Below are 23,996 nucleotides of genomic sequence, written 5' to 3'. Positions count from 1 at the left end.
TATATGCACGTGTGTTGGTTTTTCTTTTCTCCTTTCTTTTTTAAGAAATTATCAAGGATCACAACAGTCCGTTTGGAACCAGCAAGGCCATTGGGCGGCAAGCGGTCAGTCTCAAGAAGGATGGGGCCAACAAAGCAGTTGGGGATCACAACCGTGGGTTACCTGGAAGAGCTATGGTGGACAAGGATCATACAATCAAAGCAATTATAATCAAGGTTACGGTAATGGAAACTGGAATAGTTGGAATCAGCAGTATTATAATCAGTATTGGGGTCCGCAGCAACCGAGCGGACAAACTACAACAACTAGTGGACAAACTGGAAATAAACAATAATCCACAAGGATATATATCGCAAGAGTGGAATAGTAAGGTGCGTAAATAGCTTTTTTTTTTTCATGAGATAAAGGTAGGGGATGATCGTGTTCCATAACAGATTTATATTCGTCGCAAAGGTGAATTTGTTTAATACAAACTTGTGTTCTTTTATCCGTGTTATGTTTTCGTCTTTATCTTACAACAGTGTGTGTATGTACTTTTTTTCAGGCAGACAGAGTGAAAAGTACAACTGCTTTATCTAACGATTTCACAGTGGGATATAGTCACTCGCAAAGATGACGAGGGTATATGGAAAACTCCTGGTCATTGTGTTGTCAAATATCGGAACATTGGTTTTGATTACACATAAATAGATGGACAAATTTTTCCACGACAATATATTCACAATTTTTTTGTTCGTATATTTTGCAATGTACGAATTCCAAAGTTATCGCGATTTTATAACTCGAGCAACAATCTAGATTTTGTCGAGTGAAGGCACCGTTACACATGCACCACATGAAATTGTTTTGCGTTAAGAAATGCATTACTAAGTGAATTATAATGTTATATAATTGCGATTGGAGATTGATCATCGCGACAAAGCACGTAACGACGAAAAACGTATTCGTATTACATACGTAGTGTTTAAAACGAGTAAAAGGGGGTAACGTATAATAACGTCTTGTAACGCCTTTAACCGAAAAAAAAAAAAAAAAAAATAACGATCAAGAGGAAGAATGTCACGTATGGGTACATTATGCAATTAGCATTAAGATTAAAATACTTGCAAATGGATTATCGCTCTCGGAACAAACTCGTGTAAATATGTACAGATTTTCAAACGTATTACACGGAACGTTTACTGGAAGTCTGTTTATATATTAATAATGAATAATGAAGTATCATGTAATAAAAAGAAAATGAAAGAAAATATTCGTTCTCAACAAAACAGAGACGAGAGTGATATTGTATATGATTTTGTCTTATCTTTCTATACTAATGACAATGTACAAAAAAAGAAATCGTGTCACGAATAAATTATTATTGGATTTGATTTATATGTGCGCGCATTTTATTGAACTGATGAGATTCCAAGATTATGTTTTCGAATTGGATCTTATATTTTATAACGTTGCTCTGTGATCAAGGATATGCTATTGCTACCCAACGTACTTCTGTTCCTTCTCACTGTTTCATTCTCATCAATATCCTCCCTGCCCCTCGACTGTCTATCTCTCCTCCCCCTCCCTTCCTCTTCCTGCTTCGCTTCGCTTCACTACATACCGCTTTTTTCTCTCCTCTGCAACAAACTTAGGAACAAAGCATAGTACCCGTTTTATTTTATGCTTGTTATTTCGTAGTTACAGGATGATTGTCTTTGTACCTCCTTTTTCTATAATACTTTGTACAGTTTGCGAGACTTCGAATTAAGGTGCTAATCGAGCATCGAACGATGTAGAAAAAGGCAAAAAGGAAAAGAAAAGAAAAATTGTTGGAAAAATGAAAAATTGAAAGACACGAAGATGCTCAGTCGCTGCACACTACCTACGATTCGAAGTTGACCAAGATCAAATAATAAAGTATAATTTTACGTTAAATCGTAAGTCGACGAACAAAAATTTGTTTTTCATAATACGAATGTCAAATAAGAATAATTTCGCAGAATTAGTCCGTAATTCGGAGAATTTACTTGTTGACAGAAGTGTACAAACTTATTCGTAAAAATAAAAAATATCTTCTATTTATTTGGAGTTTAAATTATTTACAACCCAGATTTGATCAGCGCAATTACCTGCTAGAAATATCCTGTAACAGTAATTCAGTCTTCACGCACGCTTAATGTAATCGTCAACGTAATCGACCATGTTGACCGTGTTTATTCTACGAATACGAGTTTAAATTAATTCAAAGTGATGTACATGTAGTACGCGATGCAGTTTATCTAATGACATTTGTAACGCATTCCGTGTAATTGCGCGAATATCTTATAGTGCAGGATTATGGGTAAACCGTAAGCTCTTCTACGATATTTCTTTCCTGTCTCGTACAGAAGAAAACCATGATTCGTTAAAATAATTCCTTATGATGCAAAATAATATCAAACTTTTGCGATTTATTTCCACAAAAAACATCACCCTTTCGTTCGAGACACCTATCGATAGTCTAGAAAATTCCAGACGATTGTACTATCAATCTCGCTCTTACGTAAAAGGAAAAAGGTTAACATTGAAAAAATTCGAATATCATTCGTAAAAACCATACACAATGCTTCTCGTAGGAGATAAATTAGAATTTAAAATTCTACGTTCAATTAATGAATTTCTACTTAGTACAAAGATAGGTACCCCCGTTTGTCATGCTTAATAAAAGATCCATTGCATGCGATCTTGTGACGTGATTACGCTACATTGGTATGTATCCGTGTTACGTCGAAAAATAAACCAAAATGGGATATAATCGTAGTACCATTTTCGTTCGATTAAAACGTCTCGGACACTGTGCAAAAAACGTATAAACATATCATGTAAATAAGACTTATACATATTAAATAGCTTTCAATAATATGTATTTTACTAACTGTATAATGTAATAATAAATACGAAATCCTGCGTATATTCGTCGCTATAGCAACAATTATCTATACTCGATCGCGATAATTAATAAATTAAATATGTTAGTAAAGTTTTTTTTATCTATTAATTTAAAAACCTATATATTACACTTAATTCAAATAACACTGGGATTATGAAAAATATAATGGTACTTTTTGTGCAATAAAGCCTCGCATGTATTCGTTTTTTTCTCTTAATAATTCACTGTTCACTTACGATGTGCTGTTGTCATTTTCCTCAATCCCGAGTAAATATATAATTTGTACACTTAAGTGTATTCACTATATGAAAGAAATTTACAAAGTACTTTTATACAATTTCGCGATTCTAATTATATTAGAATTATATTAGGAGTAATAGCTCTCGTTAGATCCAATTTGTCAGATACGTTGTTCCACGTACGAGACCTGATTCTCTCTCGACCTGAGTCGATCCGTTTTACGAAAATTCAAAACAAAACAAAGACTATCTCTCTGCGATCGAAATACTTACAAATTTGACGCGACATAACAGTCTGAAATGTCCGAAAAAAAGAATCCAAGGTCACGACCTTTTTCTCTCTCGACTCGATTCTAACCTCTATTTTCGTCGTTTTTAATCTCTCTCGACACTATCTTTCAGCATAAGCGAAGAAAGTAGTCTAAAATATCCAAAACGATGCCAAAAAACTATAGAAAATTTTTCAACCTACAATTTTCTATAGTTTCGTACATGTAAAAACAACATATAAAAAGATCTCGATCGATACAATGTCCTTCGAGAAGAGTAGCTTTCTCGTTTAAGATTAAATTATACGAATGGACGGGTCATAGTGTAAGAAGGAGAAGAAAACGCGTTGCTTGTCGTTTTCCTTATACAAACGGATTAAATGACATCGATTACGTATAGCGAAACGAAACAATAGATCGGTCGATCACTTTGATTACAGATTTGACTGCAATGGAGATTAGCAGTGGCACATATTACCTGTGTATGAGTGAGTGTGAAAGTTTGTGTATGTGTACCTATATGTGCGGGCGTGCATCTGCCTCTATATGCGTATGTCCATGCACGCACATCACACATATACGTATCGATAATGCCTCATTATCGTTCATGTATAATCCAATGTCACGGATTTAATCCACCTGGCCTTTTACGATTTCGCCTGTTCCTCTCTAGTAAAAACGACAAGTCTAAAGGATCCTTTTTATTCGGCATCTTTTGTAATAGACCGATTAGAATGTTGTTTAATCTTCTTCTTTGCTCTTCTCTCTATAAACGATCAACGTAAAATATGTCAATACAATATGTATAAAATAAACAAGATTAAACCACCAAAGAGTATGGCTGAACATGGTATTAATTAAGAATGGGGCGATGCTTACCTGGGCATACGATGTAGCGGGTGTAGCAATAGGTAAAATTTCGTTCGATCGCCGTCTACCTTTACTCGTAGAAGACTTCTGTTGATCCTTAGTGTGCGTTTTCGTATTCTCATTCGACTCCGCTTTATGATTACTATCGACATCCTGATTGTTAGCTTTCTTTTTCTCTTTGTTCATCTTAACTCCTACTTGAATACCTTCGAGACTATGAGGCTGTAATTTAAACAATTTTTAATCTCTATTCTTATTATTTTTTCTCGATAATATGAATTCGATATTTACCAAATATGTACGATAATGCTTAATGCGCTGTGGAAAGGTTTCGAATGCGTAAGGTTTCGTGCAAACTTGATGCCTAGCTCTGGCAACCTTTGTGAATAATCGAGCAGCACGATCGACGCGATATTCGCAAACGTAAGTGTGCTCTGGCGTGGAACCCACGGGTCGTCCTTCGTTAAGAAAGGAATATTAACAAATGAAACATTTTGAAAAAGAACAACTATGTTTATCGGTAAAAAAAAATGAGTATAACCACCTTTACAGTACGTATGGGGATCAAGAACCCAACATCGTTCAGCAACCAAATCACATGGTACCGCTTCATACAGTGGCGCACATACGACTTCATTCTCGTAAAACTTTCTAGTCGGTTCATGATACGTTTCGTGTGGTCTCAAGTAATGATGGCCAAACACAAATCTTTCACCTCTGTCCAATTACAAATAATTGATCATTAGTAATAGGTTTTCCAAATGTTTCCAAACAAATTAATCCACGCGAAACAACTTACTCTGTGTTCTTCCAGAGTCTCTCGATTCTGAAGATGTCCATCTGTTCGTAATCAGGTTTCTGAATGGTTTTATACGTATGCTTCTCAGGAGTGTCCCTCAACACGTACACCGTATCTCCCTGTCTAAGTTGTAAATCACCACGCATCAGTGTGACATAGTGTTTTTTACCTTCTTCTTCTTCATCTCCCTCTAACGGGATTTCTAAATCTACCGGACGTGGATGACATCTCTCACACAAGTAAGATTCTATGCTTGTGTCAGCTTTAACGCAATCACAATGCTGCCATACAAGACAGCGTTCACACTGAATCATTAAACCTTCGTCCCTATAATAATAAGGTAACGTTTACAAGTAGTTATCACTAATTGATAAAGAGAAAATTATAATTTGTATATACCTGTGCAAACCACAGATACACCTAATGACATCTTCTTCGCCCGCAGTCGAACCACGAGGAGGTAAAAAGCCTTGTGAAGGTGGACAACCCGTCGCTTCCGTAATAGCGTCTACGAAATCTGGTTTACTTCCTAAATATAATTTTCTCAATCTAGCTGCAGCAATACCTATTTCTGAGGTTCTTCCAAAGAATCTAACATTGTTGTCGAAAAGCTTAATCATATCGTGATCGAAATGTTCGGCGGTTTTATAATGGCCTGTACCAATACACTGATCGATCGTAGTCAAGTCTGTGGGATCAGATATTTTTTCGTAGTAGTCTGGCAACTTTCTCTTCGAAGGTAACGTTATGAATGGTGTACATAATAACTGGCCGTTTTCATCATTCGCATTCACCACGATACTGTACAGATCTTTCAACACCTTAGCCAATTTTGCAGTTTTATGCACTTCTGGATCATCTTGGGCTTGAGCTAGCCTTCGAGTTCGCACAGTTCTTGTATTTGTATTAGTCAGAGCAGTTAATTGCGAGTAAAATGCATCAGACTGAATCTTAGCATCACCTGGACCCTTTTCTTTCACGGTAGTCGCGTTACCGAATTTCGTTTTACCATTTTGCATTTGTACTTGATTTACTAACGATTTGACTCGTCTAACTTTCTCCAAATTTCTCAACAAGAAGCAATGATGCTGCTGAGCGAAGCATCGTTGCTGATGAGACATGGGTTTCAGTACGGGGGCGTGAATTAAATTAGAATCGCCTACTTTACGGGATTTGCAAATGCCTTTAGAGTTCACGGATTGTACTGTATTGGATTTTCGTACGTTTTTCCTCGGTCTTCCGACCGATCGTCTCTCTGTCGGCTCTAATTGCGACGGAATGGAAGTAATACTTTTTGTAACCCTTTGACTCTTTCCACCTATGACACCTCTGCAAGCGCTACTACCACATCTACATTCTTGTCCCTCAGATGGATTGAAAAGAGCAAAGTTGTAATCGTATGTCAATTCTTCTCCTGGTTTAATATCTCTAGAAGCAAATAGCGCCATACGCGGAAGACCATGAACGCTCCACTTCTGCATTTCGCAGTTAGGTTCGCAAGAATGGTTTACAAATCTTCCATCGCCACCCATACGATGCCCATCGATCACCAGACCTCCATCGAGGTGCAAGCAATAGTGATGGGTATCGTTAGCATATCTATTAGATATTAAAACAACAGAAAATAAAGTTGAAAGAAATGTTCAACGTATTTAAAAATACTGTACACGTTCGAAACCTACCTGGTAGCCATTCTAGACTTGAATTCCCTTTCTGATACAACTTCCCCAACGTATTCGAGAATAAAGACACCAGATTTGATGGACTGCTGAGTCCTCACGCCCCAACCTTTGTCTTCTGTCATGAACTTTTGCAAACCAGGTGCCCATTCGTGCTTCTGAATTTTCTGATTTTCGCATTTCTCGCCACAGGGACAAAGCTGAGGAGAACATTCGCTGAAAACCATGCGATTGATGCAATCGTCTCCGCAACCACTTTCTGGCTTGCACTCGCAAGCTTGCGCTTCGTATAAGGTGGTGGGTTTCACGTCATAATAGACATTTGTACGAATTTTCCTATAAAAAAAAAAAATCAAAATGTTCCTGTAGTCTGAAGAAAAAAAAAAAAAAAAAAAAAAAAAAAAAAAAAAAAAAAAAAAAAAAAAAAAAAAAAAAAAAAAAAAAAAAAAAAAAAAAAAAAAAAAAAAAAAAAAAAAAAAAAAAAAAAAAAAAAAAAAGTAACAATATAATGTGAAAATTTTATCCTTACTTATAATTCCATGATGGAACTGATTCTCTACTAGGTAATCTAGATTGCGTATGCAGCCACCATAAATCGTACGGCAATTGAAAAGGCATTTTTCTCTGTCGCAGAAACTTGCCACACTGATACGTGGCAGATAATAGCGCGGCTGATGCAGATTCGTTAGTTTCACATACGATTTTGTTCTTCCCAGAGACATTGCTATTCTCCATGGTACCCCGTGTTTTCGATTCGAAATCTTTACCATACTCTTGCAAGATGCCACCTTGTAAATATCGTTTCTTCCATCTAGACTGTTTTTTCCTGGTATGCGTTGAATTCTTTCCAACCTCATTATCGTCGTTGAGGATGTCGCTGTTAGGCATGATGTCATTTTCCGTATCGTAGCCGGAACTACGTAGACGTTTAATGTTTCTGGGAGTTAAATTGCAGGGACTCGAAGAACCCCTTCGCTTTTTCTGGCTACCATTGAAAGAACCAGAGTGCTCTGTCTTGATATTTGTCTGAGAACTGACACGCTCAAGTTTCTTTACATTCTCCTCATTTAATTCAGCGATACGTTGATTCGCATTGTATCTTTCGAGAGATTCTTCTAGAGGAGCGTTTTCATCGTAAGGTTTAGAGTCCTGAATTTTTTCAAACTTAACCGGACACAATTTGTTCGATGCATTGTCGCTATCTGTTTCTACAAGATCTTTTCGAACCCTCAATTGACCAGAACGAGGTTCAGAGAGTTCCTCAGGCCTAACACGACTGTTTACTTCTGGCTTTGGTGAACCGGAGTCTTCCTGATTTGAATTTGTATCAGCTTTAGATTGAACTTTACTCTGTACGACGTTGTTATTGACATGTTTGATAGATAGCTCGTCAGAAAATACGTTCTGTATCTCGGTATTTAATACAGCTGTTTTACTTTCCATTACAGAATCCTCGGTTCCCTCTTTCGTTGAATTTTCACCATCGACAACGTCTGTGCCATCTTCGCTGGCTAAAGCTACACTTTTTGACGCATCTGTCGATGTTTCGTTCGCGTTCAAGGATCTCTTTTTCTTTTTTTTTAACGTTGGAAAACCTGTACGATTTATAGCTTTCCGCCGTCTCATTTTCTTCTTGGTCAAAACTAATACAGTTGAGGAATTCAAGGGATTTGGAACATTAGGGTTGAGACTATTTTGCGATGGTTTCGTTTCATTCGCAGCTTCATTCTCGTCGAAGCTCTCCGTTGCATTAAATTCTGCAGCGTCGACCTTTATATTTTTCTCCAGACGAACGTGGTCTGGTGAAATATCCCTTTTCTCAACCTTATCCTGACTTTTGTCTGTCTTTATTAATTTTTCAGCGACCACTTTCTCGCCTTTGCCGCTTTTCTCTGCTCGACTTTTCGTGTTCTTGGAATCGCTGGAACTTTTTTCGACTTTGCTATCAGCTTTCTCAGCCTTGTCCAATTTCTCGGCCTTCTCCAAAGCGCTATGACTTTCAGCAGGTAATTTCGTGACCGTCACGCGAAGATCTTTCACGATTTTCTTCTTACGACGTGGTTGTACTTCTATTTGACTCAGGGGCTTCTCTTCGAGCAAGTCGGAAGACGTTGCACTCGATTTATCAGGACTTGCATTCTCTGCATCTCTATGTCTCTTCTTAGGAGTAACAGGTACAGAGTCTTCTTGAAAGGAGGACGCAGAACTGCCTCCGTATCTCGTTATCGTAGCTTCGATCGCCTCTTCTATGTGACTCTCCGTCGAATTCACTTCGTTTATGGCCACGTCCGCGCCACTCGCGTTCGAACTCTGAGAACTGTGAGGGCTGGACACGTGGTAATGCCTCTTCTTCAATGGTAATCTCTGCTCATTCGGATTGGAATTCGCGTTTGCATTCGTGCTATTCTTCGAATCTGTTCCCGACAGTATCTTCTCCTTCTTCAAGCGCCTCTTCAGTTTCTGGTCATCGTTCGTAGTAACATCTCCTTTCCTCTTCTTCGTCAGCTTCTTCACGCGAAATATTTGTGGTAATTCGGAGTAGCCGGAGTTCGAATTGTTCCTACCTAAGCTGCACGATCTCGAGAACTCTTCTATCAATTTTTCCAACTCCTGTATCAGACACGGATGAATGCGGATAGGATTTTTAGGTGGTAGGAGTAATCGTCTTCGATGCTTGTGGTGATGGTGTTTATGACAATGACTGTGTATTGGCTGTGTCGCCTTGTCGCACTTGTTCGTCACGTTCTCCACTTTTTCAGACTTCAATACCTCGCCAACTGGTAGAGATATTAAAGTCTGAACGCCAACGCCGTTCGTTTCGAACCCCGCCCCGGATTTTTTAGTACTTTTATTTTCTTTCAATACACGTCGCGTAACCGGCGCGACATTCTTCTTCAACGACGCCTGTCTCTTAGCCAAAGGGCCAGTATTGCTTCTATTCTCCTTCAGACTCCTCTTACTCGAATTCATTACTTTCCTATCACTAGACACCCGCTCGCAAACCGACTGCTTCTGTCTGCGTAACGGAGTGGTCTTATTCCCTGGTCCAGGCTTATCCTTCCTCATCTTCTTACACGTGCCACCGTTGCACTGAGCTCCCTCCTTTCCACACTTATTCGTAACAGTTCTACTTAGGCACTTGACACGCGCTGGGGAACTTGCGTTATTCCTCTTCCCAGTTACTTTCGTCTGCGTAGATACTTTGGAAACATTACAACTTCGTTTCTTCTGACAACCTGGTTTCTCCTTCAATTTTTTATTAGATTTGTTCTCCTCCTCTTTATCGCCTCGAGACGTAGCCGTTTTCTGCGGCACCGTCTTCGCTTTCCCTCTCTTATTATTAACTTCCTCCTTGGGGACTTTAGGAGCTTGCTGAGGAGCGGACTCCTTCTTCTCCGTCCTCTCATTCTTTCCAGCTTTTTCTGTCTTCTCGATCTTCTCGATTTTTTCCACGATTTCTGGCTTCAGCCTCGGCCTTCCTGGACCACGAGGTTGCGTGGAAACCGTTTTCGCTGGCCTGCCAGGCTTTCGTTTAGGTGGATATAAGACACGATCTACGTTCACCGCTGGTTTCGTGACAACAGGTTGTACCGGAGACTGCGTCGGTGCTGGAGGACTTACAGGACTAACCGCCAAATGTAACGGACTGTTATCTACTGACTGGATCCCAGAATCTGGAGACACGTTCGAGACGCAAGGATACTCGGCATCGTTTATTTTCTTCCCTAATTTACTCCGCCTTTTTCTTGGTTCTGATAACAAAGCCGTTTTCTCAACAAACTGTTGTAATAAGGTGGAACTATACACAGGTACAGGGTTCTGGTCACCGTTTTCACTCGTATCCGAGTCAGCACCAAGTGACATGCGTTCGATAGCTTTCGATACTAGCCTCCCGCTCTCTGAATCCTCGAATCCATCGAACGGTGCATCCTCGTGCTCCTGATCCGGTAAAATAGCTGCTAGATCTTCCTGATTGATCTCCTGAAGCGGTGGATGCTGCTGTGGCTGTTGCTGCTGCTGAGACTGCTGCGTCTGAGGTTGCTGCTGCTGCTGCTGCTGCTGCTGCTGTTGCTGCGAAGTTAAGCGACTCTCTGACGAGTCAGACTCGTCGCTGCTGCATTCGGACGACTAAACAAGACGGAGAGTGATAAAATGTACCTCTACCAAAGAGAAACATTTGCAGTTCGATAATTTCTGCTTAGAATACTTTCATACAAATTACCTTCCCTCCGCGACTGGTTTTCACTTTTTTCGACACGCTTCTCCTACTTTTCTCGCATTTTACTTTTTCCAAATCTTCCTTTTTCGGACCTTTCATACTGATTTTTAATTTAAGCGCACCCTGCAACGTAATTAGAAATTCTATGGAAGTGTTGCTACACTTTTCAAGTACCGGAAATAACGAGAACGAGGTAACAATTCTAACGCGCGTACCGATTCGAAATTTGTCTCCTGAATGGAAAATGTTTGCTCGCTGTGTTCCGAAGTACAATCAGAATTGGATCCCGTGTCTTCTTCCTCGTCGCCGCTACTCTCGTCGTCCGAATCTGAATTAGAGTCCGAGTAAGAGCAACTACCCTCCGTACCGCCAGAGCTTTCGTCGTCGGAATCAGAATCTTCTTCTGAATCAACTGAATCTGTTCCTTAACACACGTGGAAACATTCAATGACAAAAATATCTATCTTAAATGGATTACGTAATCTAGAAATTGAATGCATCTCTACCATTAGGTTCGGTGGTTGGATCCCAGCTACCACCACCCTTTATGGCATCCATATCAACAGTTGAAGGGAGCTCCCTTTCCTGCTCCCCATCGTTCTCTTCCCAATTCCAATTCTGTAGCTCTAATTCCGAAGGATGGTGAATAACAGCACTCCATCCTGAATCACCAGACATTTTTCTGCTTATCTAACATCCAATAGGCTCGAATAGAATATCATTCCTTATAATTTTGTTCATTCATTTAGTCCTTTTCTTGATCGTGCGAAGCATATCTCTAATATGCTTAATGCTTAACCGTTGGACTTTTTAATGGAACATCCATGTTCACTTGGTACTGTCTACCAATAACTCCTTCATTGCTCAATAAGTGCATGGGATTATGTTTTGTGTGCAACGAGAACACTGTAAGGACAAATACAAGAAATCTTATTGCTGTGAACAAGATAAATTAACATAATTATAAGCCTAAGTGGAGAGAATAGCAAAAGTAAGATCAAAGCACGAGGGATTGGTGCAAGGTTAAAGAAATAATTAGCACACTGGACAGAAGGGGTAAGGATAATAGTAAAGTGAACAAAATGGTACTAGAGGCTATGGAGTGTTGCTGTTGAGATCATGGCACAGTAGAACTACAGATGACTGTTTTAAAATTCTCTTCCAATTCCTTTTCCCACTAATTATCGTCACATTTGCGAAAAATTCGAACCACTTATCGAGATCAAACCTATCACAATGCGAGGTCACTTAACTTTGATCCTGATTCGACGTTTCACGTCTTACACACCCGTGTGCTCCGTAGCGCGGGAGAATGCTTATCTATAACCTCGTGCGAAGAACGAGGATCGGAAGGGAAATCGAGATTCTGAAAAAATTACGCGTACCTTTCTCTCGATATATGCGACTGTTATCCCACGAATCGTAAGCGACCAAAGACGATGTCATCGAAAGAAATGCTGCCTTGTTGATGCGCGCGTATTTCACCTATAGGTGCGTCATTTTCGTGCACGCTTAACAGTAGTCGGAGCAATAACAGTAGCAGGCGAGTGTGTAGCAGGACAAATTGGAGCAGAAATTTGTGGATTTTCTCCAAAAAATATTAGTCTGTTTACATCGTCGATGAAGCACACAGATCTCGAGAGGAACACAGAATTGAGGAGAGAGGGAAAATGAGAGACGGAGAAACGGCGAATTTGAGAGAGAAACAGAGAAGGAGAGAGGGAGAGAGCGCGAGAATGAGCAAGTGGGGACACGGAAGGAGTGAGAGAGGGTAAAGAGAGAAGGAGAGAAAAATAGGGAGGAAGGGGAAGAAATGTTCCGGATCGTAGAAATCGGAAAAATAAAAGGCAAACACGTTATCGTCGAAGCGACCGCCTAAAGCGGTAAAGAGTTGGTGAAGCAAGGGGCAGGCTAGTACGCGTTTGATGACAGACACGATACCCTGAGACCTCGTTACTTCGCATTCCACTAATAACGAAACCAAGATCCACACGGTTCTGGATCGACGATTAACCAACGATATTCTCCAAGTTCCTTCGAACAGACAGCTGTTTCTGTTTCTCGGTCGATGCGCCAGGTGCGTCGCCGACAGGGCCCGTGGAAACTCCCGTGTATTCAAGTAGAACTCAAATTGCCGCGCCATCTGATGTTCAATGCTATCATTAATTTAACTCAGCGGTTCATACGAAACTCTAACTTTCTTCAGTTACCCTCTAAAATTTAACAGAAACCGTATATCACGTCTTCCAAAGGATCAAAATTGGATGCTGGAGTGATTGGTACGCCGTTGGCAATATATTCAACGAGGAAGGCATATATGTACATTCGTATATCTCTACACAGGCTCCTTTGTAACGTACTTTAATTCATACCACCTTCGTCCTTTTGGATAATCACCAAGAATTGACACATTTTCTTCTTATTTCCTAATCCGGTAATTGAAAACACTTTCTCCTAAAGAATTCCTATTCACAGCAATCTACGAATACTCCGATTTTACAGTTGGACGATTTGCGATATATTTCGTCGCTACTTCGTAATTGCAGTTACATTCGTCGATTTACTTTCGATAAATCAATATAATCGATACTGCGACATTTTCGAATCAGATTTAGATCGATAATCTGACATCGATTATCGAATTTGAAATTGCGCAATATCTAATGCGTCATCTGATCAGGGTTCGAGATTCCAGACCCATAGAACCCTCTTTCTACGTTAAAAATGAACAACGAAACGGATTATTTGTAAATTTGCAAGTATTTCCCTTTTCTAGGAATGAAACGAAAGGTAGGGAGGGACGAGTAAAAATGGCAGTACGGTACTAACGTTCGCAATTCGAGTATTCCCTCTAGGTAAACGTGTGCATCGAGACGAAGGGTGGTAGGAGTACGGGCCTGGAGTCGGCAATATGGCTGGCCAGATGTGCATAGGTAGGGTGTTGGGGTGGTGTTAGTGCCGTACGTTATTTATGTCGAACTACCGCAAATCCTGCCCGAATCTCGCGTGTTTTCATGGAATCGGTGATATACTGTGCAGAAGCAGGAATACGGCTTGCATGAAGGCATAGCATACGCTTCCGAGTCAAACAAACATGAAGTAAGTTCCACGTATACGATAGAGCATCGAGTGAGAGAGAGGGTCGAGAGTTCGTATAGAGTCGAGTCCGGTATATGGGTTCAAGCCACTTCTTTTTGTCTTCGACCATTGTTTATGCCTCCGGCTACCAACAGATTCATTCGATAGTTGAGAATTTCTCGTTACTCTGCCGCAATGATCTTTTCATTGTCCATCAACACGATGTATCGTTCTTTCGGCGTTCAAATTTCTCGAGAGAGGAGAGAATCTTAAGTTAGGAGTCGCACAGGGCAGGGCTTCGTGACGATTTTTTATGGAATATTTCCAAACGTGTCAGTCCTTTCACCCTTCTCAACTGCGTCCCTGCTATTCGAGTATTCTTTTCACGCATCCGTTGCTTCGTTTTCGGTGTGCTCGCCGGAAGGTATCTCTGATACGCTTCCAAATAGTCGAGCCTCGTGCGTTTCGACGCCTTTGTGTATCGTAAACGCAAACGGAGCCTCTTCGCTACCTTTGCTTCTTCCCTATCCCTTTTATGTCCAGCCAACGCTCTCACATATACATGCTTCTTCGGATTATCCTTATCTAAACTGAACTTGTGTGCGCGTGTATATGCACACGATAAAGAACGAAAGCGTCCTACGGAAATGTTCACCGAACGCATTTGTTTATGTTAGACGAGCGATCGGCTGCACGCACGCGCGTATTTTCACTGTTTCTCCCGCGAACAAAAATTCCTTGTTGCAATTTTTCTCGTTCGTTCGCATGGAAAAGTATTTCTTTGAAAACCTGTCAAAACGATGTGTCAGTGTGCAACACTACGGTGTGTCGAAATCTGTGCACGTTGATTCACCCAATAGACAGCTTATTATCGATTAATAGAAAAAAGCTATCGATGAATTTAACGCGATAACATTTCTACGCAAATCCGTGAGTCAGAATCGGATTCATATCGCGTTCGATGTGATTTGAAACTTTTTTCTTTTTAAACATACGTGAACTCTCGTCTACTAATTCTCGTTCTAGTAAAATTCTAACAATGTCTGTTGTTTCAAGAGAGAGAGAGAGAGAGAGTTAAGGGCAAGAAGAAAAGGGTTACACGGTAACATGATCGTGACAGGCTAGTGACGCGAACCTCTGTTCTACCACTTACACAAATAACGCGAAAGAATAGCGTCATCTTCTGTGTCACGGAGATTTCGAGTGGCGGATGTTAGCTTAGATTATTCTCGTTAACTTTTGCCACGGCTGAGATTTATTTCTTTTTCCTCGAAAATCTCGATCGACGATTAATCACATTCGACACTTTCTATTTCTCCGAATTGTTCCGTGAAACTTGTTCGAATTGAGAATTGAGAATTGAGAATTGAAACACACGAGAAGAATGGAAACGAGTGGAAAAGCCACGCGTGTCGCGGATACAACTCTGGCTGTTATCGCAGTGCTCGGTCTTGTCTGATCGTACTTGCCGAGCAAAGGAGGAAGTGGCAGTAACTTTTCGTATTCCGTTTCGTTCTGTTCTCATTTCGCGAGCGGCTCGTGGCTGTTTTAACGTGGACCGTGGCACGGTGAAAGTGACACCAAGCGTAACATTTTACCACGGATTCCGAGTTCTCGTTTAATAATCTTATGCATGAAAGATCACCAGCGATTTCTTATACGACGATTTCCAAACGGCCAAACGATGAGGCGATACTCGAATTCACGCCGACCGCAGCAAATCCTTCCGGAAGAATATCGATCGTGGTAGAGCATTTCTTTCTTTCTTTCTTTCTTTCTTTTTTTCTTCTTCTTCTTTAACCAATCTTTCGATTTATCACGGTGCGAGATAAAGGAAAATATGGCAGTGTGACGTGGTGTGTGTTAGAGAGCAACGCTGGAACGTGATATCCTTTTTTGTTTTATTATGTTACAGCGAAGTGAGCATATCGTCCGCTCGTGCGTCGGTAATGGTGTATGACGACGTGAATAAAAAATGGGTACCGAGTGGCAGTTCGTCAGGACTCTCCAAAGTTCAGTTGTATCATCACCAAGTGAACAATACGTTTCGCGTGGTGGGAAGAAAGTTGCAGGATCACGAGATCGTCATCAACTGCGCGATCCTCAAGGGACTGAAATACAATCAAGCAACAGTCACGTTTCATCAATGGCGAGATAACAAGCAAGTATACGGTCTGAATTTCTCCAGTAAGGACGACGCCGACGCATTTGCCAGAGCGATGCTGCAAGCGCTCGATGTGAGTTTAAACAACGACAGAAACAGAAAAAAACAGCAGGGAAACAGAAGTGTCAGCTAACGCGTACTAATAAGCCCCGTGTTGCGCTTCTACCAACAGCTATCGATATAGACCAAGTTCCCGATACGCTTGATTTAGTAATCCTTTTGATATTTAACGTAGGTGTTGAGCAATGGAAGCAACATATCGAGAAGTCTTGCACCTGCCTCAGCGACACAGCAGCAACCCGTCTTTCAGCAACAGCAACCCACCAATGCTCAATACGACGAGGACATGGGATACAGGTTCGTAGATTCGTGGAAAAATAAAAGAAAGTATTGGAAAAATATAAAACATTGAAAAAATTTCTTCTCCAGAACCATGACCAGAGAAGATGTGGCGATAATTCAGGAACGTAGAATGTCTCAACAAAGTCAAGGTAAGGTCTGATGGAAAAATATGATAAAACGAAAGGACGATTTTTAATTGTTATTTTCTTTACAGCAACCAATAGTCCAAACGCAATTTCCCCTAGCTGTCCCCTTGCATCTCAGCAGCAGCAGCAGCAGCAGCAGCAGCAACAGCAGCAGCAACAACAACAACAACAACAACAACAACAACCCTCGCAACAACAACAGCCTCAGCAACAACCCCCGCAACAATCCGTACAACAGCAACAACAACCGCAACCGCCAGCCCCGCCACAACCCCCGCAACTCCAACAGCAACAGCACCAACCGCAACAGCAACAACAACCGCCTATGCAACAACCGCAACAATCCGGTCACCATAGAACCTCTTCGGCACCTCCAGCTCCTCAGCCCCAACAACAAACGGTGTTGCAGTCTATGCAAGTAGTCACCGGTGGTCTAGGAACTAACGCAGGACAAATGTCCAGTGGAGGTGCTCCGCCGGTACCGCCTCCTCAGCCTCCAATAGCGTCCGCGGTTCCACCGTGTCCACCAGCTATGATGAACTTCAACGCACCGGTACCACCGCCTCCGATGATGATGAACCAGTACGCGCAATCCCCGTCTTCACAGTCGAACCTGCCGAATCAGTCTCAGCCGCAATCGATCTACGGCACAAGTCAGGGAAATCAGTACGGAGCCGCGCCAAACAATAGTCAGTACGCAACCGCCGGCGTGGTTGGTCAGAGCCCGTGTCAGTATTCCTCCGCTAATCAGAACAACTTTTACGGTAACAACGGGCAAGTCGGTAACGCGTATCCTAGTGGACAACCCGGTCAACCGAGTCAGTACGGGGGCGGTGGTGGTAGTGGTGGTGGTGGTGCCGCTGGGAATCAGTATGGGAGCAGCAACTCGATTAGCCAGTATGCCAGTAGCGGTACTGCGACGACGGGTCAGTACGGAGTAGGTGTTGGCATGAACGTGGGCGTCGGCCAGCCGAATCAGTCTCAGTACAGTACCGTGCCTCAGACACAACCACAGTACGGGACCAGTCAGATACAGGCTGTCTCGAACACCACGAACCCTTATGGAACACCGTCGAACTCGGTGAATCAGTATAGCAGCACTGGTGGCGGTGCAGGTGGCACCGTTGCTAGCTGCGGAGGTGGTGCTGCTAGTGGCGGAACTGCAGCTGCAAGTGGTCTCCACGCGCCACCGGTTAATATTAATATTTATGCTCCTGCTGGTAACGCAGTTCCTCAACCACCCCCTATGGTACCGCTGGCTGGTCCTGCTGCTCCACCGCCGCCTCCTCCGCCACCTGCCCCCAAACTCAACGCTATCAACCTCAGTTCACTTTCTGGATCTGGTTCCTCTGGATCTGTTTCCTCTGGACCTGTTTCCTCTGGCCCAGTTTCCTCTGGCCCTGTTCCCTCTGCCCCTGTTCCCTCTGGCCCTGTTCCCTCAGTTCCTGTCTCTTCTGGCCCTGTGAGTTCTGCTACGAATAACGAACCGTCGCCGGATTCGAATTCGTTGGCTGCTGCAATTCAGGCGACTCGTCTTAAAAAGAAACAGGTTCGTTTTGTTCGCCTGGAAGTATTTGGTTTCCGTTTCCTATCCGATTTGCTGCTCTTATCTTTTCCTTATTTTTCGTTTGCTTTTAGTCAGCGCAACAGCCGGTGGAAAACAGTGGTTCGAGCACTAGCAGCAGCGGAAGTGCTGGAAGCAGCGGAAATTATGGCACGCTGGGAAGGGGGGGAGGAGGCGGTATGGCGTCTATGATGGATGAAATGGCTAAAACTTTGGCTCGTAGACGAGCTGCTGTTGAAAAGAAACAACCTGAACAGCCACAGGTATTATACCGTTCGTCGTAGATTTAATCTCGCTAGATAACGTTTGTTATTACTTGATTTTCTATTCTTCTCAATAGGAACCTGAGAGTTCGCCTGATAAAAAATCATGGGACAAGAACAATTCTTCGAACAATAAATTCTCGAACGGTGCCGAATCTCCGAAATCGGTTCGCAAGAGGTTTGGTTCTGCCTCCGAGGATACTCTTCTGAAAGTAAACGGCGTAAACGATGGGGCTGCCCTCACTGCTCAAGAATTGGAGGCGTTCAAGGCGGAAATTATCAAGGAAGTGCGCAAAGAAATCCAGAAGATGAAGCAGGAAATTATAGATGGTAAAGACCATTAAAATGATGCAGATCGATAGGAAAGTATGCCAGAGGTTTGCTCATATATTCTCCTCTTGGCGTTTTTCAGCTGTCAGAGCGGAACTGAGTAGAAGATAAAGATGCGACGAGGACCAGTTTGAAGTGAAACGGAGAAAAAGAAATGAGGGATTCTACTACTGTGTAGGTCAGCCGAAACGATCATCGACAAGCCGTACACGAGATTTTTTTTACTACGTATTCGCGAAAATGGAATGTAGTTGTATCCCATGTATATCAGACATGTTTGTGTGTAAGTACGTTATATCTAACCTAGTGTTCTAAGTGAACCGTACCCTTCGTTGCTCGCCAGATGAGTGGCGAGCGACGACGACGACGACGACTTTGGATAAAAACCGATTCTGATTCTGCCAATTCGATGCACAACACACACACCTCGGATCATCTACGTTCGCATGCGTATTAATCTTCGGTGGTATCGTACAATTTTCTTTTTGATTGACGACGATTACCGTGCCCCTTTTTCTCCACAAATGTATTATTCGTAGAGTTAAATCGAGCAACCTAACGTGATGTAACGTAATGCTGGTCCCACGCACAATGAAAGACACACTTGCATTTATATGTAAATATCACGGAACTGAACCGAGCGATAGATACGTAAAAAAGAACAAACAAAGAATTACAAAGAGATTCCTCTAGTCTGAGATGCATCTAAAGTATACCAGAAATGAAAAGAAAAAGAAAAAGGAAAAAAGAACGTGCATTGAATTTTTTCCGCGATCGTGGTGCAATTTCATTCTTTCTATTTGGGCATTAGCTGCTGGTTCTCTATTCGTAATGCACGTCAGATTTTTCAACATTTGCAACATCGAATCTCTCACTTGAATTTTTTCGTACCGTACCACCACTTCCATGTACAGATTCCATTAATACGCACAGCTCGTTACATTCCAAGTCAAAATGTTTCGGTACCGCAAAACAGAATAGAATAGAATAAAGTGATCATCGATCGACTGCCACACACAGAAACAAACACAGAACACACATACTAAAACAATACCGATGGGATTTTCAATCGATTCGAGAGAAATTCGTATCGCGAACTCTCCATGTACGAGGATACACGTAACTAATCCGATCGACAAAGGATTACACATCGATTTTATATTTACTACGCATCATCGATCGCTATAAATTCAAAATTCGATGCATGACAGGGCGATCATGTTTGCTACCGATATTGTATACTACTCTCCGTTCTTATATTTTTTTATCGTCTCTCGTACGATTCTCACGGAAAATGAGAAGAAAAAAAATTAACGTTGCAGTTCATATATATTCTATGTATCTATAATATAGCCGTATATACGCTGATCTGCACCGGCTTATTGGCATTTATTGCATTTACCAAAAATAAAAATCGGAGAAAGAGAGAAAGAATGAGAGAGAGAGAGAGAGAGAGAGAGCGAACGAATGATGATGAAAGAAAGGGTGGAGAGGCAGAGAGAAAGAAGGGATAGAGAAAAAGAGGGAGGTGAGTGAGAAGAAAAAGAAAAAAAGACGATAATCGTGGCCATTTTTCGAACGATATTTCACAAACAGCGTCGCGCTATCAACGTCATTCGGGTGGACGATGATAAATACGAATGGCGTTGCTATAGACGCGAATAAATCATCACATTGAAACATTCGCTTTTTTTTTTTTTTTTGTAATTTTTTCTTTTCTTCTTTTTGTTTCTCGTAAGATGGATCTGTAACGACTGACTACTAAATTAACGCACTGATTAAGAACGCAAAGATAACGTTAAGTATTATCAAACTAAATTTTTAATCTCAACTTCTAGTCGTCTAAGAAAAGTAACGATAAAAAATATTGACCGCCGATACTCTCTATTAATATTCCATGGGATTAGTTTTATTTCTCGGTACGATTTCTGCCTCGATATATATACATATGTATATCAATGGTATTTATACAACACGTTTCCGCACAAAACTATCCTTTGTGAACGCGATTCACTTTATCATTTCATTCTGATCACTTCTCTCCATCGAATCGCGCACTATTGCACGAATTGTAATTCCGCGTTCGATCTCTTTAACCGATCGGTCGTCTTGAACGTATTTGCATAATTTTATATTAACGGAGTCGCGCGGGTGTAAAGGAAGCACCGAGCGATATCACAGAAAGCTCGACAAGACGATCGATCATTTTACAATGATTACCGATACACGGCGTAAGTATATATCACAGGCCGGCTGAACTGAATAAAACGATACTCTTTTACCGTATAACGATAAGTGGAAAAGGAAGAAAAATTCCGGCAAGCCTGTTTGCCATTCGGCGCAGTTTCCACGTTAATAAAAAAAGAAAAAAAAAGGGGGGGGGGAAGAAGAAGACATTCCGCTCAGTCGATTATATGTATTTATATTCCACCGGAATTGTACAATTTTTCCAATTTTTCCACGTTTCTCGGCGTTTACATATTTTACCGAATGGTTTCTCGTTTCTACTCTACTTTTTAAGCTTTCCACGGATAAAAATGGTCTTTGCGATCACGTTGCTTTGCTCGGGCTTTTAATGACGAACAACGATTCGACGACGATGTGCTCTCGTTCAGAAGATGCGGAAACTAAGTTTTTTAAACGATCAAACAAAACCAGGTGGGGAACAGGTATGAGAGTGCACGTGTGCATGAGAGAGAGAGAGTTTGTGTATCAGCGTGTAAATCTGTATGCGTGCTCGCGAACCGCGCACTTGATGTAGTGGTGCAAAGTGAAACGGTGTGAGAAGGGGAGAAATGTGGGGCGGGCGGAGGGGAAATTCGAAGGGAAAAGTTTGGGCGCGGCAGTGGTACACGCTCGATGAACGTAAAGGGGGAGAAAAAAGAAAAGAAGGTGAATCGCACGGGGTACGAGAGAACAGCTAATCGAGGGGAAAAAAGCGACTAGTATTAGATGCATTTATATTATATTTAACATATGTATATTTATATATACATACATCATATATGGATAATTTTAATATGACAAGTAAAAAACGCGCGAACATAAAAAAAGAGTGTTTGTTACGATTGAAAATTATTTAAGAAGCGCAAGAAGAGAGCATGGCGATAAATAAGAAAAAAAAAAAACGGATCGACGACGTTGCTTTTCGTGACACCGACGATCGAATCAACGTCAGATCTATCCGAATCGTGAGAGAGAGAGAGAGAGAGAGAGAGAGCGAAAGAGATAAAACCGTGTCCAGGGCCATTATTAAACGGTGTGTATTATAATTAATGTATCAGCAGCAAGCAAATACACGTATGATATAAAGAATAACGAGTGAAACGCTATTTTATGTATTAAGTGCGACGCAGCGGCAACGAGAGGTCGAAATACTTTTTTCTTTATTAAATAACTCGCCAACTTCCCCTCCATCCCAAGTTCGATAACGCGCTCGCTGTTTCTTGGTCTTTCTGTCCGAAACAACGATTTCTATATTACACGTGCATCCATGCCACGCATGCAGACACACACACACACACACACACACACACACACACACAGAAAGAGAGGCGTGCGTGCGAGCAATACCTTAAGTTTGCGTGATTTCTTAATTGATCGTCGAGTCTCGTCGCCGTTTCCCGTCGTTGTTTATCTGTATGTATGTAAATCGACGTAGAAAAGGGGAAAAGCAAGCATTGAAGAACGTATGGCAATCAAAGAACGTAATATAAGCAGCCTTCACAGAGAGAAAACGAGAGGAGAGACGGTCTCGATACACGAAGCGGGGATGATCTAGCGACGTTTCGCGAACCGCGCCCTCCTGCTGTGCCAATAAAACCGGCGTGACTAGATACGAGAAAACGTCGATATCTCGTCCCTTCGTAAAACTATCGTGATCCCGGTGACTCAACCGCAAACACTTACAACGACAACGACGGAACGTTATCCTAGACTCATCGAAGAGAAGCTCGACGAAGCCGCGTAGCGTATTTCATTAGTGTTTTAAGCGACAAATGTGCGAGAAAAGGATTTGTACGAAAAAAGAAAAGAGAAAAAAAGAAAAAAATACAATTAGCAGCGTTAGTTAACGACAGACAGGTCTGATGAACCGATACTCCGAACACACACTGTTTCTTAAGACGTATCTTGAAAATATTTGTATGTAAATGAATGACGAAACAATAAAAAGTATACGCCCAATCTGAGTCGTAGTTGCAGACTACTTTCCTTTCTCCTGAAGAAAGAAAAAAAGAAAAGCAAGCGTGTTAGCTAGCCCAGAGTCAGTAGGACAGCATCGAGTTCTGATACTTTCTTCGCGTTATTTATAGATTCATCGCGTCATTTCGCGAGTTACGATCGCGACCCGATTTCTACGAACCGTAAATCCCTCTATCTTACAACCCATGCGAGGAGACAAAGAATCGATTCCGCTGGGTTAAGTAAAACCGCATTCGCGATAAAACCTTGGCTCCTTCCTTCACCGGTAATTTAATTGCGTCGGAAATGTATGCATGTAGGTAGATCGGCAACCGATGATCGCATCGATTGTACTCATACACGGTCGGCGATTTTCGTTTGTTTACTACTATAGCGACGATGCGTCATTCGGTGAATATATGACGTAAGGAGAAGGAGGACACCGGTGGGAGAAAGATAGAACGAGGGGCCAAGAGGGCTGCTGGTTAGAAGGGGATAAAGATGGGGAAAGGGAGGAGAGGGGAAGGAATGAATGACGCATAAAGCAGCAGGATAATCTGGAATCTAGCGTGGCCGATCTCGGTCACGGTGTTTCCGTTCAAACGATCACGACTGTACTCCGATTCTCTAGATGTGTAGAGAGAGAGAGAGAGAGAGAGAGCATAGGTAGGATGATTGTCGCGTATCGTGTACCGCGTGGTGGGTGCGACCTATGGGTGTTTCGCGGTTCGTTGCGGATCGATAACGCGTGGAGAGTATCGAGAGAGCACGACGCCCGTCTCGATCGAGCAAAGTATTAGTAGGGACGCAGCTGTTCGCCGTGTCGACGTCGCGCCGTTCGATCGTTCGAGGAGAGAATCGGTGTGCGGTGACTGGCGCCGGTTTGCTCGGCCATCGGACGCGTCTCTGAGCTGGTTCGATCGTGTTGCAACACCGGTGGG

At 41.9% G+C, this 23,996-nt stretch overlaps 3 protein-coding genes across 3 annotated transcripts in view; 2 read left to right on the top strand and 1 right to left on the bottom strand.

Moving 5' to 3' along the window:
• Positions 1-1,124, top strand: part of LOC108579536 (heterogeneous nuclear ribonucleoprotein U-like) — a 5,473-nt gene extending 4,349 nt beyond the window's left edge. The window contains exons 9-10 of the mRNA XM_017943097.1: positions 45-371; positions 545-1,124. Of these exons, the coding sequence (XP_017798586.1) occupies positions 45-334 (290 nt within the window). The 3' untranslated portion in view covers positions 335-371; positions 545-1,124. The remainder of the gene's footprint in view (positions 1-44; positions 372-544) is intronic.
• Positions 1,125-3,915: 2,791 nt separating this feature from the next.
• On the bottom strand, positions 3,916-11,664 carry LOC108579537 (histone-lysine N-methyltransferase ash1). The gene is made up of 11 exons (XM_017943098.1): positions 11,493-11,664; positions 11,202-11,410; positions 10,990-11,109; positions 7,297-10,895; positions 6,771-7,103; positions 5,488-6,687; positions 5,089-5,415; positions 4,834-5,006; positions 4,581-4,747; positions 4,299-4,511; positions 3,916-4,185 (listed from the first exon to the last, which is right to left on the bottom strand). Exons 1-11 carry the CDS (start codon positions 11,662-11,664, stop codon positions 4,042-4,044), a joined length of 6,657 nt encoding a protein of 2,218 aa, XP_017798587.1. The 3' UTR covers positions 3,916-4,041.
• A 4,084-nt stretch (positions 11,665-15,748) lies between these two features.
• LOC108579548 (protein enabled) lies at positions 15,749-19,999 on the top strand. Its single transcript, XM_017943111.1, has 9 exons — positions 15,749-15,810; positions 15,980-16,301; positions 16,464-16,585; positions 16,658-16,719; positions 16,785-18,071; positions 18,177-18,265; positions 18,355-18,543; positions 18,621-18,873; positions 18,956-19,999. Exons 1-9 carry the CDS (start codon positions 15,749-15,751, stop codon positions 18,982-18,984), a joined length of 2,415 nt encoding a protein of 804 aa, XP_017798600.1. The 3' UTR covers positions 18,985-19,999.
• Positions 20,000-23,996: the final 3,997 nt, after the last annotated feature.

Source organism: Habropoda laboriosa, unplaced genomic scaffold, assembly GCF_001263275.1.
Source record: "Habropoda laboriosa isolate 0110345459 unplaced genomic scaffold, ASM126327v1 scaffold33, whole genome shotgun sequence".
NCBI classification, from domain to species: Eukaryota; Metazoa; Arthropoda; class Insecta; order Hymenoptera; family Apidae; genus Habropoda; species Habropoda laboriosa.
This window is presented reverse-complemented; position numbering and strand designations above follow the sequence as displayed.

Excerpts from the sequence above, each read along its gene's own strand:
- LOC108579537 (XM_017943098.1), bottom strand. The coding sequence starts at position 11,664 with ATGTCTGGTGATTCAGGATGGAGTGCTGTTATTCACCATCCTTCGGAA. Across the intron at positions 11,110-11,201 it reads AGGAGACAAATTTCGAATCG|GGTGCGCTTAAATTAAAAAT; the intron begins GTACGCGCGTTA and ends ATTACGTTGCAG. Across the intron at positions 5,416-5,487 it reads TGTATCTGTGGTTTGCACAG|GGACGAAGGTTTAATGATTC; the intron begins GTATATACAAAT and ends TTATTATTATAG.
- LOC108579548 (XM_017943111.1), top strand. The coding sequence starts at position 15,749 with ATGAGGCGATACTCGAATTCACGCCGACCGCAGCAAATCCTTCCGGAA. Across the intron at positions 16,586-16,657 it reads GACGAGGACATGGGATACAG|AACCATGACCAGAGAAGATG; the intron begins GTTCGTAGATTC and ends TTTCTTCTCCAG. Across the intron at positions 16,720-16,784 it reads AATGTCTCAACAAAGTCAAG|CAACCAATAGTCCAAACGCA; the intron begins GTAAGGTCTGAT and ends TTTTCTTTACAG.